Below are 17319 nucleotides of genomic sequence, written 5' to 3'. Positions count from 1 at the left end.
GCGGCAGGGGGTCAGAGCGTGCTCTGGGGGCCAGACGAGAAGAAGCGGGCCTGTCCTGGGGCTTCCCAGGGTGTCAGGAGGTTCAGCAAATAAAGCGGCTGTTCTCAAATGGGGATACCGGGCACCACCTAGAGATGCTTTCGGTGGTCACAACGGGGGAAGGGGTGCTGCTAACATCCTACAATGCACAGGACGACCCCCACAATAAAGAATGATCTGGCCCAAGGGGCCAGTCGTGTCAAGGTAAGAACCCTGCTGTGGGGTCAGGCTGCCTGGCTTGACAGCTGGCCCGGTCACTTACTGGCTGGAGGACCACCTTGTGAGGCAGATCGCCCCTTTCCTTTGGGCTGCTCTCTGACTCCTGCAAAAGCCCCAGGTGAGGCCCATGGATCAACAAGCTGGGAGCCCGGCTCCCACTAAACAGTGAAGACCCAGCTGCAGGTGTCTCCGCTATATATCCATACGTACACAAAATGTACAGTGTCTGTGTGCACATGCAATATGCACTCAGTATATACACATATAATATAGTCTGTGTATTCTATATATTTTACTATATATTTAATATGTAGTCAATAAGTACAATCAATATAATCTCCCTACATATTCAATATATTATGAAAAAAATATATTTTCTCAGTGTTTTTCTGAATCTGATCCTTCTCTCCCCCACCTCCCACCTGCCCCCCAGCCCACCGTCCTTCATGTCATGTCTCCCCGCGTTACTGCAATAGCCTCTTAGCTGGGCTCCCAGCATCCCACCTGGCCCTCAGTCTGTTCTCCAGCCTTGGTCAGTGTGTAAGCGTTAAAACGCACATCAGATTGTGACCTCCCTCCTCTGCACAATACCCTCCAAGTCTCCCCACTACCCTGAGAAAAAGTGATCTGCCAAGGGCCCCCTCTTGCCCTCCCCACCAGGCTCCAGCCACACCGGCCCCCCTGCCACTCAGCCTTGAACTCCCCCAGCAGCAGCTCCTGCCCTGGAGCGTATGTGCTCTGCCCCCCCCCAACCCTTACCGTACATCCACACAGCCCACTCTGCAGGTCCTTCAGACCCCTACTCAAGGTCACCTCCCCAGGAAACCCTCCCAGACCATCCATCATTTCAAATTGCAGCCCATGCCAGAGACTCCTTGCCCCTCCCCCTCTTTCCCTGCTCTACCTGTCCCCCAAGCCCCCGGGGCCCAGCATATTTGGTTCACAGGTATGTGGGTGTCCCCACTCAAGCACTCCAGGCACTCCTGAAGCCGAGCAGGACACAGGGGTCTGCTCATCTCAGCCCCACCCCTGGAGATGAAGGCCAACCCACCCCCGCCTGGATGCCTCTGGCCCAGTCTGCACAAACTCCCGAAGAAACGCTTCACCTCACCAAGGCAGGGCACCCAGGAGGGCCTTTGGTGCAAAGAATTCCAGCCTAAGGGTGCTCCTGGCTCTGAGGGCTATGGCTGGCTGGGCACTGGCCCCCCAACATCGTCCTGTACCCTACTCCGCCAGAGAAACAGAGACACCCAGAGCTGCGCACCCAGATGCCAGTTCCCAGCCCACACCTGCCAGGTCAGAATATCGAGGCTCAGGGTCTGGGCACGTGTGTATCTGAGAAGCCCCCACGCCCAAGTGCTGCCAGGAAAGCTGAGCTTTGGAGGGCAAGGGTGTGCCTGGAACACTTGGCACCATGCCTACGGCTGGAGACGGGGCCCCAGTTCTGCTCATCCCCTGAATGACCGATTTCGGTTCCCCAAATCCTGGGTCCTGGGTAAGCAGCCAATGAAACGGGTATTCTCCGGAATAAACAAACAAGGATAGTGTGAACCCTCCCAGGCTGTTACGGGACCAGAGGAAAAACACCCCTTTCTGTTCTTCTCAGCACACAGGCACTGGGGCCTGAGTCAGAAAAATCCCCCTATCTCTCACGCCTTCCAGGAGAAGCCCTGGCTTCCACGCTAAGTCAGCAGCAACTCTGAGATGGGGCAGAAATCGTGGCTGTGGTGGAAGTCATCCAAACTGTCACTGGTGGTGGCACCCAGAGCTGTGAATGGTAGGGATGGTGGGACAAAGATCACTATGTGCCTGGAACATTCTAGAAATCATCCTGACCATGAGACCCTGTGGGAGCCGGCCCCACTGGTCCTCACTGTCCAACTCCAGCGAGGCTGGGCGGCCTGCTCCCCAGACCCAACCTCAGGGCTCAGACTCCAGACTTTGCTCCTTTCCAAGCTCTTTTCAGAGCTCCTTCCCCCTAGATTTCAAAGAGACCACCCCAGGTCTCAACTCCAGTGTCTTCTGCTTGAGACTCCTAGTCTGAAGTGGTTACTCAGCCACATCCCTACTGCGTTCAGAATGCCAGCCTGAGAGCCCAACAGGAGATGAAAGAAAGGCCTCCTCTTTGCTCATCTCCTACCTGTATTGGGGCACAAGTTTTGGCACACACCAGCTAGATCTCTTCCCCTTCTTTTGCTTTTGTAACCAGGCACAGCTGTGCAGTGCACAACCTGCGCAACTGTACGTAGCAGCCCTGATCCTGAACATCTAGGAGGATAGACCATAAAGGATTTGGCAAAAAAGAACACGGTGTCTCAGGGACCCAGGGCAGATTCTGGCTTAGGGCTGGAGAAAGCACTTACCTCAAAGCTCGTGGTCTGAGCCAGGCACAGTTTCCTCACTGATGCGGCCACTGTGACCACCGTAGCCTGAGACTGTGTTTCCTCCCATTCGTACAACAGGCTGCTTGGAGTTACATCTCCATCGTCCAGATCTGATATGGGAAGCACTAGATGCGGAGGACCATATGGGGGAATGCCAGAATAAGAAGGAGGTCCCATGAGAGCCGCCCCCAACCCTACCAATGCTTCCTTCTGCATGTTTCCGACAAGGGGTATGGGGGTGTGGCGGTGGGGACATGCACAAGGAAAATCATGGCAGCATTGTTGCTACCAGCAAAAGATGGGAAAGAAACAACCTTTATACCCATCTGTGAGCGATAGTCAAATAGGTTACCTCCAAAGCCCTCTTGGGATTGAGAGAGAAAACATGAAAAGTCCATCCATTCCATCAAAGATTAATCAGAAATAAAAAGGTCGGACATCGGCTACAATGTGGACAAACCTTGAAACATACTAAGTGAAAGGAGCTAGTCCTAGAAGGTTACATACTATATGATTCTATCTACCCGGTATGTCCAGATTGGGCAAATCCAGTGGTTGCCCGGGGCTCGGGGAGACAGGGGGTGATGACAGACGGGTGTGAAATTTGTGGAATCACGAAAATGTTGCAAAGTTGGTTGCCATGGTAGGTGTATGACTCTGTGACTATACTAGAAGCCATCGAATTGTTCACTTTAAATGGACTAACGGTACAGCACACAAATTAAATTTTTTTTAATTTAAAAATAAAAATAAAACCATGTATGGGGCGCCTGGGTATCTCAGTCGGTTGAGCATCCAACTCTTGGTTTCGGCTCAGGTCGTGATCTCAGGGTGATGAGATCAAGCCTCACGTGGGGCTCTGTGCTCAGCATGGAATCTGCTTGAGATTCCCTCTCTCTCCCTCTTCCCCTCCCCCCTGCTCACACGCTCTCTCTCTCTCTCTTTCTCAAAATAAATAAATCTTTAGGGGCGCCTGGGTGGCTCAGTCAGTTAAGCATCTGCCTTTGGCTCAGGTCATGATCCCGGGGTCCTGGGATTGAGCCCCGCATCGGGGTCCTTGCTCAGTGGGGAGCCTGCTTCTCCCTCCCCCACTCCCCCTGCTTGTGTTCCCTCTCTGTCTCTCTCTGTCAAATAAATAAATAAAAGCTTTAAGAAATAATTAAAAAAAACCCAAATCTTTAAAAAAAACAAAACCACTTGTATCTTAGTGAAGATCCAACTAGACACGACTAGATGCCCCGTCACGGCTAGCAAGGTGCCTGAGGGAGAGCTCAGGAGGCAGGTCAGGCTGGGATCTTAGCCCGTGTTCCATAGAGCCAGAGAGGATGCTGGGAAGCCGCAGGGCTCTGGTCCCACCTGCCAGGTTCTCCCGAAGGTGGAGCAGTGAGCCTGGGCTCAGAAGCACAGGGCTCCCGGCCAGGGCTACAGAGCAGAGCGGGGGTTCGAGTCTTGGTTCTGCCGCTCACTAGCCATGTGACCTCAGACAAGTCCTCTTAGCCCTTGGAGGCACAGTTCCTTATTTGAAAATGTAACTAATAACAGTACCTTCCTAATGGGCTCATAATAAAAACCAAATTAAATAATCCACATAAAACACTCAGCACAGCTCCTGGCCCAAGTAAATCCTTCCCAAATGTTAGCAGTAAGAAGCATTTTTATTATGCAGAGAAACAGTTTTCAATCATGAAAAATTATCTTTTTCCTCAGATGCATGCCTTGCTTCTTTCTTTCCATGCAAAGTTGGAGGAGAGAGTCAAGCTCCAGGGAATTTCATGTGTTGGCAGAGACTTTCCAGAAAACCAGGAAAGCTGAGTCAGCTTGCCCCCCAAAATGGTCAGGTCATCAGATGGAAGGTAGAATTCTCTCACAAAAGCAGGGAACCAGAAGATTCTATCTCCACTGAAAACACCCTGGGAGAAGGTCAAGACCAAGCCTGAGCCAGCTGAGCCAGCAGAAACTTCTAGAGAAACTTCTAGAAAAAGAGACTGACTCTCCTGATGATAGCCATTTTCAGAAACGGTTCAAGACAGCCAGGGACAGAGGGATAGAGCCTAGGCCTGCTTAAGCCCCCCCACCAAAGGAGGTCTCAAGGCTCCTCTGAGGGTCCTCATATCCACGCTTGGTCACCTGTGACGGCCGGATCCAGGGACATCTCACGCAGCAGGGTGAGCGAGGACAGCGTCTGCATCTGCACCCCACTTGCCTTCTCAGAGAGGGGCCGCACGGTGTCCAGCTCCGTGCAAGAGGCCACACTCAGCATGCCAGCCTGGAAACTCTGGAAGCAGGTCAGCTGGGAGGCCAGGCCAGCCTGCTGGACCACAGGGGCGGGGAGAGGCAGGGGCTCAGGGGAGGCCCAGGCTGTGAAGGAACCTAGCTGATGGGGCCCCTGGAGGGCTGGAGGGAGTGAGGTGGGGCGCACTGGGAGCTTCAACACGGGACCTCAGCACCCTCCCCCCAACCTGGGTTGTAGTACCCCAGCCCAAGCAAAGGATGACGGGGGCAGGGCGAGCACAAGGGAAGCAAGAAAGTCCCAGGAACAGGTCATAAAACCTCAGTTGGAAAATGAAAAACAGCAGAGGTAGCTGCATGGGACGCCAGATATCAAGACTTTGTCTAATAGTAGTTACGGGCACCGGGCACCGAGGATCACCTCTTATCCTTCCCCAGAAAGGTGCTATTTACAAAACACGTTCTCTGCAGGGAGCTGTGGACAGGAGGGAGGAGAGGAAGTGGGGGGCCAGGCAGCAGAGAGGAGCTGTGGGGAAGGGAGAAGGGAGGACGAAGGGGGAGGAGAGATGGAGGAGGGGTGGGAGCAGAGGAGTTTGGAGGGAAGGAGAGAGAAAGGGACTGATGGTGTAGACGGGGCAGGGGGCAGTTGAGGAGGGAGGAGGGGAAGGAAGACGGGACTGGGGGAGGGGACGGGAGGACCTGGGGGCACTTACCTCCTCCCGGGGCAGGGCCTGGGAGCGCAGGGAGGAGCGCACTCTGCGCAGGGAGCAGCGGGCCAGGTCCTTGGTCTTGCGCAGCCCCGCACCATGTGGCTGGTATGTGGTGGGACACCTGCCCAGGACGTCCACCTGGGCGGGCGGGACCCCATCAGCCCCATGTCAGCCCCCTGTCAGCTCCCTGCCCCCACCCCTTCCAGGCTCCCCCCGGCCTCACCTCTTCGAGGGTCTGGGAGCCGCGGGCGTCTGGGCGCCCCTGCAGGAGGCTCAGCACCGCGCGCTTCACGTTCAGCGCCCAGCGAGGCTCTGCGCGGCGGGGACACAGGCGGGCCACGCGCCCTGCCTGCAGGACGAAGCGCAGCGGGTGGCGGCCCAGGGCGGCGCTGGGGACAGGCGGGCGGGAGTCAGGCAGAGGCCCTCCAAGGCACCAGGCCACCTCTTCACTGTGGGGGCCACGGTATCCCTGCTCCTCCTGCTCTAGGTCGGCCCGCCAAGGAAGCCTCCCCAACCCCCGCATCTTCCCAAATAGCCTTGCTTCCCTCTTCAGCTGGGTTCCCCAGCAACTTCTGAATCAAACACAAGGGGCAGCCAACTCTTTGCTCAAAGCTGCCCCCGGACTTACTAACACTTGTCCCAAAAGTACCTGTGTGTGCCCAGCCTCAGATAATAGAAAACTGCACTTCCAAGACCTTTCTGAACTCCAAAGATTCTCATTTTCCCAGCCCACCGGGGAGGTACCTAGCATTCCCCCCCACACCCCCACACCCACACACCCCCACATCCACACACCCACATTACAGAGGAAGAAATGGAGGCTCAGGACCAGAATGTGACTTGTTTGGGACAGCAGCTGGGATTCGAACCCAGGCAGGTGCGCTCCAGTGTCATGGGTCTCAAACTGCCCCCCAACCCCAGGACTTGAGACTCCATCACTGTGCAGATGAGGAAAAGAGGCCCAGAGAGGGGGAGCTACTCGGGGGGATCATACAGCAAGTTAGGGAGGAGCTGGGACCAGAATTCGGCCCAATGCTCATCTGGCCACCCCTCATCTGGCCACCCCTCACCTGGCCGAAAGGAGCCTGTGTCCTGCATCTGCCAGGTGAGGGGATGAGAGGTGGGAGGTGATGGGTGGTGAAGTCCCCACAGTTGTGTGTGGGGACAGAACAGAGCCAAACTTGAGCAGTGAGCCAACAGGGCAGAATTTTGAGGGACAGAAGTGTCCCTACTTGTACCTCCCCGGGAGGTCACTGCCCCTTCTCCAGCTCCAACTGGAGACCCCTTGGGTCTCAGGCCTGGCCCTAGAGAAATGCTAATGGTGCCCGCCCCTTCCAGAATAGCAAATGTCAGTCTGGCCTCAAGGATCTGACAACCCCCAGCCCTCTGACTTAGCATTTCTGATGAGGAGCCCAAGGACAATAGCCCGCACTGCTCCCGTGGAGGAGACCACCCTAAGCCTTTCAGGGGGATCCATCTGCCCCTCGGCAGCATCCCCCATCCCTGCACCCCAGCACAAAGGCTTTATTTTTTTTAAACAAATGAATTTGCAATAAAAAAGGAAGAGGAATCTGCAGAGATGGGCTTGTCTTCAGTCTGGCGGGTGGACTGAGCTTTGAGGCCACGGAGGCCACTGTCAGGGAGTCCTGGGAAACAAGCTGGAGAGAGAATTCCAGGCTTGGCCGGGTCACAAAAGGGAGGCTTAGCTTGGGACGGGAAAGGCCATGGGTCTCTAAGAAAACCCCCATCTCAGCAGAGACAGGGAAGAGAGGGGTGGGCTTTAACGGAAGACACCCAGTGTCTTCCAGAATGCACTCAAGGACAACGCCCGGAGAGTGCTTGGCAAACATAAAATCTAGACATGCTGGGGGTGACGGGCAGGGAAATAGGAGGTGAGTTCCGTCCACCAGGTAAGGGAAGGCCACCCGAGGCTACTGAGAGTCGCTCAAGGATCCTACATCAGTCCTCACCAGTGATCTGGTCTGGGTACCTACAAGGTCAAAACCTAAGGTGGGGGGTCATTCTTCCAATCTAACTTGGTGCACCCAGCACCTGGCAGCTGTCGGAGGAGGGTACGGGACTCGCATGTCTGGTCCCATGAGGAGCAAGGCCTAGTGTCTTACCTCAAGTTCTCCGAGTCCTTCAGAACTGCCACCTTGGACCCCAGGATAGATGTCACCTGGAAATCTTGGAGCTGAAGCAGAAAGCACCCGTGAGTCAGTGACCTCTCCTGGGGTACCCCAGGACCTCACTTGTACCCCACACACAAAGCAGTTCTGGGGCCCAGCATGATACTTGGCCCCACGTGGGGGGTAGGCAGAGAGATCCTTCCCTTGAGCAGAAGGTTCAGTTTCTAGGTGGTGGATGCCAAATATCTCCAAGGGGTAAATAGTTAAAGCAACCAGGACCTACCGCTCCCTGATAAATGTTCAGAAAGTTCTCACTAGTTTCTCATTTTGCCCAAAAGGCCTTGGAAGTTTGGATAAAAGATTCATACAGCTATCCAGTAAAAATAGGTTAGGATTGCAAAGCAAACAAACAAACAAAAAAAAAGACTTTGCCCACCATGAATAAAACACTTGGATGTCCCAAAAGCACCGTGGGCGTATGCATGCATACGTGTGCGTGTGTGTGCACGTGCATGCGCGCGTGGGTGCGTGGGTGTGCACGTGCTTGTGTCCGCGCGCACGCATGTGTACTTATTGCCAAAGAAGATGGACTCCCTAAAGATGAAAAATAAGACCACCCCTAAAAACTGCCTCCCTAACACGACCGATAACCACTTTTAAAAGAACAGACTCTTTCTAGAGCAGTTTTAGATTGATAGCAATATTGAGAAGAATGTACAGCGATTTCCCACATACCTCATATATATTCATACCCACATCCCACATCCTCCCCCATTTCCAACATCCCCAGTAGCATGGCATATTTGTTACAATCAATGAACCTGCACAAACACATCAGCATCACCCGAAGCCCATAGTTTACACCAGTGGTCACTCTTGGTGGTGTGCACTCTCTGGGTTTGCACACACGTACCGTGACACGTATCCACCATTATAGTACCATACAGAACGCTTTCCCTGGCCTTGGATTTCACTTTTTCAAAGTGGCTCATCTTCACTCACCTTGTCTAAAACCTATTTCCTCGCTCTCCTGAAAACCAGCCCCGCTCCCCCAGCAGAGGGTCTGTCATCTCCCCAGTCACCCAGGCTTGAAATGTCGGGGTGAAATCCAGTCCCCCTTGGCACCAAGAGGCTGTCCGGGACAGTGGATCCCTCAGCCACGGAAATGATACCACTTATTGACTGACCACTTGCTTGAAAGCTACCCATTATAACTGCATTCCATATGCTCCAAATTTTCCATAGAGTCATGGAAGATAGTTTTGAAAACCCACTGAACTTAAAAATACTTAACTTAAAATTACTTAAAAATGGTTAAAAAGGGGGCACCTGGGTGACTCAGTTGGTGAAGCATCTGACTCGATTTCAGCTCAGGTCATGATCTCAGGGTTGTGAGACTGAGCCCCACAACGGACTCCCCGATCAGCAGGGAGTCTACTTCTCTCTCTCTCCCCCACTTTCCCTCTGCCCCTCCCCCCTCTAAAATAAATAAGTAAATCTTTAAACAAATATATTTTTTTAAAAATGAAGATCTGATAGATGCTATGATGTGGATGAACCTTGAGAACATTATACCAAGTGAAAGAACCCAGGCACAGAAGTTTACATATTGGGCGCCTGGGTGGCTCAGTCGGTTAAGCGACTGCCTTCGGCTCACGTCATGATCCCAGGGTCCTGGGATTGAGTCCTGCATCAGGCTTCTTGCTCTGCGGGGAGCCTGCTTCTCCCTCTCCCACTCCCCCTGCTTGTGTTCCCTCTCTCGCTGTGTCTCTCTCTGTCAAATAAATAAATACAATCTTTTGAAAGAAAAAAAAAATGCTTCTTAAGCATGAGGGAAGACTCCAGTGAAACCAAGAGGCCATTTATGCAGGGTGGAAGGGTCTGTCCAGGAAACAGAGGAGAACCATCAGGAAGGAGACAGGAAAGAATAGGCAGGCACTTCCACTTGCAAGAACACAAGGGAACTCTGGGGAAAATCTTGATAAAAGGAAATCTATGACCACCAAGTCTAGCTCATAATTCTGCCTCAACTGAACCCAGAATAAATACCACCCCATGCCGCCTTACCATTTGCCTTTAACCCGAGCCATGGACCCAGGCACAGCAAGGCCCAGTGTCCAGTATAAAGTTGCCCATCCAGGCCTTGGATATCCACTCCAGTGTGTTCATTTGTCTACAAGGCTCTTGACTTGTTTTGGCTTTGTTCACTCCTGGGACCTGCAGGTTCCCGAGCTTTGACCCTCATTCCTACCAAAGACACAGCTTGTCTCCATCCCATGGCTCTACTTGTTCCAAGGAATACCCTTACTCTTTTTTTTTTAAACACTGCTATTCCCCCACTGGGCACCTCCTACAACCAAAATGGCGCCATGTGCCCATGTCACCCCCTGGAGTCCTGACTTGTTGATTTTTGAGATTCCTCAGAAATCTCCTCTCTATTGCAAAGCTGGGGGGTCTGTGGCTTCCCCTTGGCCTTCCCCAGTATCACTGTGACCTCTCCATTACCCAAAGACACTCACCCATAAGGCCATCTGGCATGGGCCAAGCACATCAACGATGGCCAAGCCTTGGAGGCCAAGGCCACTTCCTTCCACTGGGTCTCCCTGCAGGCCAGTACTGGTGTTGGTAGAAAAGTGATAGGTGTATCTGGTGCCCACAGGGAGGTGGGGATCAGCTGACCCTGGAGAGCAGACAGAGGGCACAGTGTCACCTTGACAACCCATCACCCTCTGGGACCCAACTGCACGGAGACTATTTGGACATCCTGTTCCCACCTCCCTCCCTCCATCTGGGCCATGAGCTGCCTGCTCCTGGTGCAGGGGAAGGCTGGGGGGCTACACACTCCTATGAGGGTCAAGAAGAAAATTACAATATTAGCAGTTAGTGCTTAGTAAATGTCAACCGGTGTTCTCAGATGCTAAGGCCCCCTTCTAAGAGCTTTATATGTCATCTTTGGCCTCTACCCACTTGATGGGACACCCAGTTGCCATAACCAAAACTATCTCTAGACATTGCAAAATATCCCTGAGAGGTACCATCATCCTGGTTCAGAACTAATGATCTACACTTATGTGAACCCATTTAGGCCTCTTACCCAACTTTGAGGTGGGTGCTCTTAGTTTCCCCATTTTACAGAGGTAGAAACGGAGGCCCAGAGAGGTTAACTAACTCACCCAAGGTCACACAGCTGGGATGCCAACCTTGGAAGTCCGACTCCTCACCTTGAGGACTATAGCGTGTGCGAGGAAGGTGTTGCCCTGATCCCTTATGGGGGCAGAACCGTCAAGCTGACGGGACTCAGGGGCGCTGAGGTGGCGGAAAGGGCTGATTTAGGGAGCAGACAGCTCTGTACTTTTCTAACCCTCTATTTAGGCCAGGGGACTGATTGCAAAACCGACTGTGACACCCCACCCTTCTCTGGGGCTTGCAAGTGAATTAACATGTTCATGTGCTCAAACAGAGCCACGCCTTTCACTCCCAGGATGCTTCTCTCCCTCCAAAGAATTTGCCCCGAGGTTCTTTCATCTACTCCACCTCAAAATGCAAATAGAATCACCCAGCACAGAAGTTTATTCCACCTGGGGACCACAAGGTACGAGGCCAAAGCCCGTGGGCGCTTTACCTTGGGTGTGTTGTTTGCTTCTCTAACTGCTGATGACCAGATGGCTTTTCCAGAACTGGCCTCGCTCCACCCAACCGGCCTCCCCTGGGAATGGGGACATGCACTCCAAGGCTGTCCTGAATCACACCCAGCAGCTGGTCAGCCTTGTTCCCACAACCACCCCCACCCCATCCTGTCTCCTGGTCACCAGAGGTGTGATAAGGTCTCCTGGGAGACTTACTCACCTGTGCACGCCATCATGCAGGAGGCCGCCTGTCTCCCCAGCGAATCTGGAATTTCTGAAATCACAGATCAGATGGAACGAGCGCAAGGCCAGAGGGAGGAGAGCCCCAACCCATGGGCTACTGACCTACTTGTGAATGGGACGGTTAAGGGTTCAAGGGGATAAGAGAGAACGCCAGCTCTCCTGTCTCCCATAGGGCTGGGAGTGACCTCCCCACCCCTTACCCAACCTGCTCTTCCCCATCTTGCTTGCCCACACCACTGTCCCGATTGCTTAAGCTGGTGACCTGGGAGTCATCTGTACTTCTACTCCTTTCCCTTATTGCCACCCCAAATCCAGTACATCAGCACGCTCTGCCAATTCCATCAACAAATGCAGGTCTCCCTCCCTCCCTCCATCTCTCCCTCCCTCCCTCCATCTCTCCCTCCCTCCATCTCTCCCTCCCTCCATCTCTCCCTCCCTCCATCTCTCCATCCCTCCCTCCCTCCCTCCCTCCCTCCTCCCCTCCCTCCCTCCATCTCTCCATCTTTCCCTCCCCTCCCCTCCCCCCCATCTCTCTCTCCATCTCTTCATCCCGGCCTCCCTCCTCTCCTCCCTCCCTCCTTCTGTGTGTCTCCATCTCCCTGGCCATCACTCTAGACAAAGCCACACCTTCTCTTGCCTAGATGATGGAAGTAGCCTCCTAACTATTCCCCCATGTCCACAATTCATCGTCCACAGCTAGAGTCATCTTAAAAACCTAAACCTGATCCCATCACTCCTGGTTTAACAGCTCCTCAGTCTCCTGCCCACCACTCCCGAGCCACATGCACTCATAAGGACATCCTGACCACAAGAGCTGGCCTTACTCTGCCCTCTGGCCACATCTCATCCTGCCCTCACCCTCCAGCCACACTGGCTCTTCTTCAGCTCAAGGCCTCTGCACATGCTGTTCCCTCCTGCCCGAACACTCTTCCTTCTGCTCTTCACACCCTAGGCTCCTTCAGGTCTCGCCCAAGTAGGGCCCTCCCTGACCACTACGAACCAACAAAGCCAGACCAAGGGGCTGCAGCAGTGAATGCTGGACCCTAGTGTTGCTCCCTGGTGGGTCTCAGGACACCTCATCCCCACCCCCACCACCTTCTCAGCTGCAGAAGACAACCACAGCATGAACAGCCTGGGCTCCCGACCTCCTTAGACCTCCTTAGCCCCTACCTCGGGCCACTGAGGTCCCTCTGCAGGGAACCTCCCAGCCCCCCTCCCCAGCAGCTCTCCCTCCGCCCATCCCAGCCTGAGGCCTTCCCACTTCCACCTTCTGTCATTCTCATTTATCCTTCCTTTCAGCCACTTGCCTGCATATTTCTGGCCATCATTGGCCCTCCTGGGACAGCCTCAGCCAGGTATCCATCCATCTGCAGCCATTTTCATACAACGGCTTTTCAGTAATACTATTTCTATCCTCAAAACCACCCCACCAGGGGCGCCTGGGTGGCTCAGTCGTTAAGTCGTTAAGTCGTTAAGTCGTAAAGTCGACCTGCCTTTGGCTCAGGTCAGGATCCCAGGGTCCTGGGATCGAGCCCCGAATCAGGCTCCCTGCTCCACGGGAAGCCTACTTCTCCCTCTCCCACTCCCCCCTGCTTGTGTTCCCTCTCTTGCTGTGTCTCTCTCTGTCAAGTAAATAAATAAAATCTTAAAAAAAAAAAAAACCACCCCACTGTGCCCCAAATGCTAACCATTACCCATGTCAGCCTGTTTAATCCCTTGAAAGACAAAGCACTTCCCCCAAACAGGGGAAAGTGCATTTTACACCATTTTGTATAGACCCTTTGCAACAAAAGAACATGGTAGGATGTTCCCACCTCCCAAATGTTGTGTGTCATCTAACAAAATGCTCTTTGCATTCAAGTAGAGTATCGATGGATAAAACTACATTTCAAAGACATTTAACTCAATGGATTTTCCCTCCCAATTTTCCTCCAACTCTTTGGCAATATGTACTCTGGGCACCAAATTAAACCTGTTTACGTATAATCATTAATTTATGCATAATAATTAAACTCCAGATTGGGCACAGATCCAGCATTCTGCTTGCTTGCTCATCCAACAACCTGCTTTACCCACCAGCTACTCTGCAAAGCAGCCGAGCCCGCAAGCCCCCATCCACCATGAGCTCCAGAAACGAGATGTGTGCAAAGAACATTAGTGCTCAAACTGAGTCTTATTCCCTTCCACTTCTCAAGCACTTAAAAAAAAATTTAAATTAAAAATAAGTTTCAAAATGATTCAATAATCATACTCAAAAGATCAACAAAGGAGGGGGGGGACACGGAGTCTTGGGAGGTGAGAAATCTTCCCATAGGATCCTATTCATTTCTAGGGAGAGATCTGAAAGGGACTGAAATTGAGGTTATCTCTACAGCCTAGAAATGAAATCAGGACTCATTTCAGCTTTCTCAGATGTCAGTTCTGGTCCCTGTTGATTCATTTATCCAGCACAGATTTACTGAGTACTTACTGTGCACCAGGCAAATAAGTGCTAAAAATGTAGCCAAAAAACCCAAAAAACAAAAAACAGCTGTAATCTGACCTGCACCATCCAGGGCAATAGACAGATGCCAGCCACGTGTGGCTATCGGGCATCTGAAATGTGGCTGGTGTTATGGAGGAGCTTTTCATTTTGTAATTTGTTAACATAATTTTTTTGTTATTCATTTAATTTTAAATTAAAAACCGATACTGAAGTCAGCCACTGGAAAACTTAAGTACGTTTAGAACAACTTAGTATACAAAACTCCTTTTTCAACTCTAAATCTTAGGAAATCGAAACACACATTAAGTATTTGCAATGAAAATTTAGTATCCAAACTGGAATATGGGGGCACCCAGCTGGCTCACTTGGTAGCATGCGCGACTCCTGCTCTCGGGGTTGTAAGTTCGAGCCCCACATTGGGTGTAGAGATGACTTAAAAATAAAATCTTAAAAAAATTGAAATACACTCCCAGTATAAAATACACACTGGATCTCAGAGAACGGAAAATAAATCTCATTAATACTTTTTTACATTGATTACATTTTCTAATGAGATTTTGGCTATACTGGGTCCAGTAAAATATATTCTTAAAATTAATGTCACCCGTTCATTTTTAACATTTTTTAAACATGACTGCTAGAAACTTTCAAATTACACATTGGCCCCCATTCTGTTTTATTGGATAGAGCTGCCCTAGACCCTTCTGCAGTAAACAGACAACACATAAAAGCTCATTTCACCCAGTTACCCTGCATCAGAGAGCCACTTAGTATCTTCAAGCTCACCACCTCATATACCCCGGCAGACAGCTAAGCATCCCCGCACACGGGCTCAAGAGTCCAAGGTCAGCATTTCATCGCTCGGGGTTACAGATCTGGTCTCAGGTTTCAGAGGATGTTGGTGGAAGACAGGAGCAAGAAATGAGGGATCCACCCGTAAGCTCGCTCTCCTTTTCCCCATGAAAGGCCAAACCAAGGGAGGCAGAGGAACAGGTGAACAGGCATCTAGCTGCTAAAATACTGTCCCAGGTGGATGAGCTGCTGGCCCAGCTCCGCCCCAGAGAGAACCAGCACCACGCCAGCTTTACTTACTCCCCGAAGTCACTGCCACCAGCGCCCAGAGCAGGACCAGACCGAGGAGCCCCATGGGCACCAGCATCACCACCATCAGCCTCTCTGATGGCACAGAGCACCCTGAAAGGAATTTTCTTTCCCAAAGAGGCGGGCTCAGCCTGGATCAACTCTCCCATCCCAGGGCTGATGGGGAGGAGGAGGAGGGGGCTTCCAGAGCAAAGATCCAGCCAATCAGAAGCGTCCAATAAAGTTCTTAGCACTCTACCCAGGAGGAGGGGTGGGGGGGCTTCTGACCAATGAGGGGGAAAATCCCTTTTCAGTATAGAGGAAAGAAAGGTTTGCCTCTTCAAGCCTTGTAAATGGAGCTCTCGGGGCAGAAGGCAAACATGGCCATGGTTTGATTTCTTTTTCTTTTAACGGGGTCTAATCAAATTTACCATTTTATCCATTTTTAAATGGTACTTTGGTGGCACTGAGTGCATTCACAATGTCGTGAAACCATCATCACCGTTAGGTCGGGCTTGTCTGTCCCACTGCTCTGGGTAGGCGAAGCCAGGCCTTAGCCATGGCTGTCACCAAACAGGACAGCTGCAGGGTCTCTCAGAGCTCAGGCCCAAGGCCTCCCTCCTTGACACATTAGGACCAGCAGTTAAGAAGAGGGGGGAGGGGCGACTGGGTGGCTCAGTCGTTAAGCATCTGCCTTCGGGTCGGGTCATGATCCCAGGGTCCTGGGATCGAGCCCCGCATCGGGCTCCTTGCTCAGCAGGAAGCCTGCTTCTCCCTCTCCCTCTGCTGCTCCCCCTGCTTCTGCTCTCTCTCTGCTAGATAAATAAAATCTTAAAAAAAAAAAAAAGAGGGGGAGGTCTGCTCACCTGTGCTCTGTGGCCTTTCCCAGACCCCACCTCCTCTTCCTCAGCTCAAACTGACCTCCACCCGCACCTTTGGTTTTAGACTCCAGGCAGCCAACCTCCTGGGCCACCACCTCCTTCAGCCCTGCGGGCCCAGCACCTCTTCATTGGCACCTACCTCACACAATAAATCTGCTTTTTATAAACCACTTTATTACGATATAATACAGATCCAACAATTCTCCCATTGAAAGTGCACAACCCAATGGTTTTCGGCCCAACCAGAGTCGTGCAACCATCACCACACACAATTTTAGAACGTTTTCATCACCACAAAAGGAAACCCCATCACCAGGAGCCTCCTCATTCCCTGTCACCCCAGTCCCTGATCACCACTGATCTGCGTTCAGTCTCCATGGATTTGCCTACTGTGGACATTTCACAGGAACGGAATCATTTGCTATGGGGCCTTTAGTGACTGGTCTCCTTCACCGAGCGTCCTGTTTTCCAGGCTCACGTGCCATGTAGCAGGCTGTCCACGTTTTCCTCCTTTTTGTGGCTGTGTACTATTCCATAGGACGGATAAACCACAGATTGTTTATTCATCATCCCCTGATGGACAGTGAAGTGTACATTCAATGTTACTTTCTTAGAGTTAAACTGAGACACAGTTGACTGGTTGACACATGATGTTTTCGGGAAACCATCAATTATACTCATACTTGGTCCACTTTCTTCTCCTATTTTGAAACCAGGAATTTTGCCAGCTCAAACATGTTCACTGGCCCCCAACCTGTAGGGCTGAAGGTTGAAAAGTCCCCTTACAGCTGCCTGGAGGCCAACAACATGTTCTGGGTGGTGCCAAATGCTATAAAGAAAAGAAGAAAATACATCGAATGGGCGGGCCTATAGGAGCTAAAATCCCAGTGGGGAAATGAGATGCACACGTAGACGTGAAGCGTACCGAGGAGAGCCTTACTTCTGAGAAAGGAATGGTTTTTATGCCCGAGGATCACTGGGAGTTTACGAAGGAGAGATTGCCTTGAAACCTCAAAAACAAAACAAAACAAAACAACAGATAATAATGCTATTAGAAAATTGTATACTTGCAACCAGTAGATAAGAGAGTCCTAGAGACCTAATACACAGTACAGTGATCACAGACCAGAAAACTGGATTATAAACATTAAACTTGCTAAGAGATTAGATCTGAGTTGCCCCCCATACTAGAAGAAATGATGGCTATGGGACACCACAGTGGTGTTATCTAATGTTACAATGGTAACCATGTTGCAATGTAAATATCAAGTCAAGACGTTGTGTACCTCCAACT

General features: G+C 51.7%; 1 protein-coding gene across 1 annotated transcript in view; it reads right to left on the bottom strand.

Annotated features, from left to right (window-relative positions):
* LOC118528540 (uncharacterized) overlaps window positions 1-15223 on the bottom strand; it is a 148496-nt gene extending 133273 nt beyond the window's left edge. Inside the window, exons 1-8 of the mRNA XM_078074038.1 lie at window positions 15157-15223; window positions 11557-11610; window positions 10230-10390; window positions 7705-7775; window positions 5805-5970; window positions 5585-5719; window positions 4770-4950; window positions 2622-2767 (exon numbers count right to left, since the gene is read on the bottom strand). Of these exons, the coding sequence (XP_077930164.1) occupies window positions 2622-2767; window positions 4770-4950; window positions 5585-5719; window positions 5805-5970; window positions 7705-7775; window positions 10230-10390; window positions 11557-11610; window positions 15157-15223 (981 nt within the window). The remainder of the gene's footprint in view (window positions 1-2621; window positions 2768-4769; window positions 4951-5584; window positions 5720-5804; window positions 5971-7704; window positions 7776-10229; window positions 10391-11556; window positions 11611-15156) is intronic.
* Between the last annotated feature and the right edge of the window lie 2096 nt (window positions 15224-17319).

The sequence above is a fragment of the Halichoerus grypus genome, chromosome 6, assembly GCF_964656455.1.
Source record: "Halichoerus grypus chromosome 6, mHalGry1.hap1.1, whole genome shotgun sequence".
Lineage (NCBI taxonomy): Eukaryota > Metazoa > Chordata > Mammalia > Carnivora > Phocidae > Halichoerus > Halichoerus grypus.
This window is presented reverse-complemented; position numbering and strand designations above follow the sequence as displayed.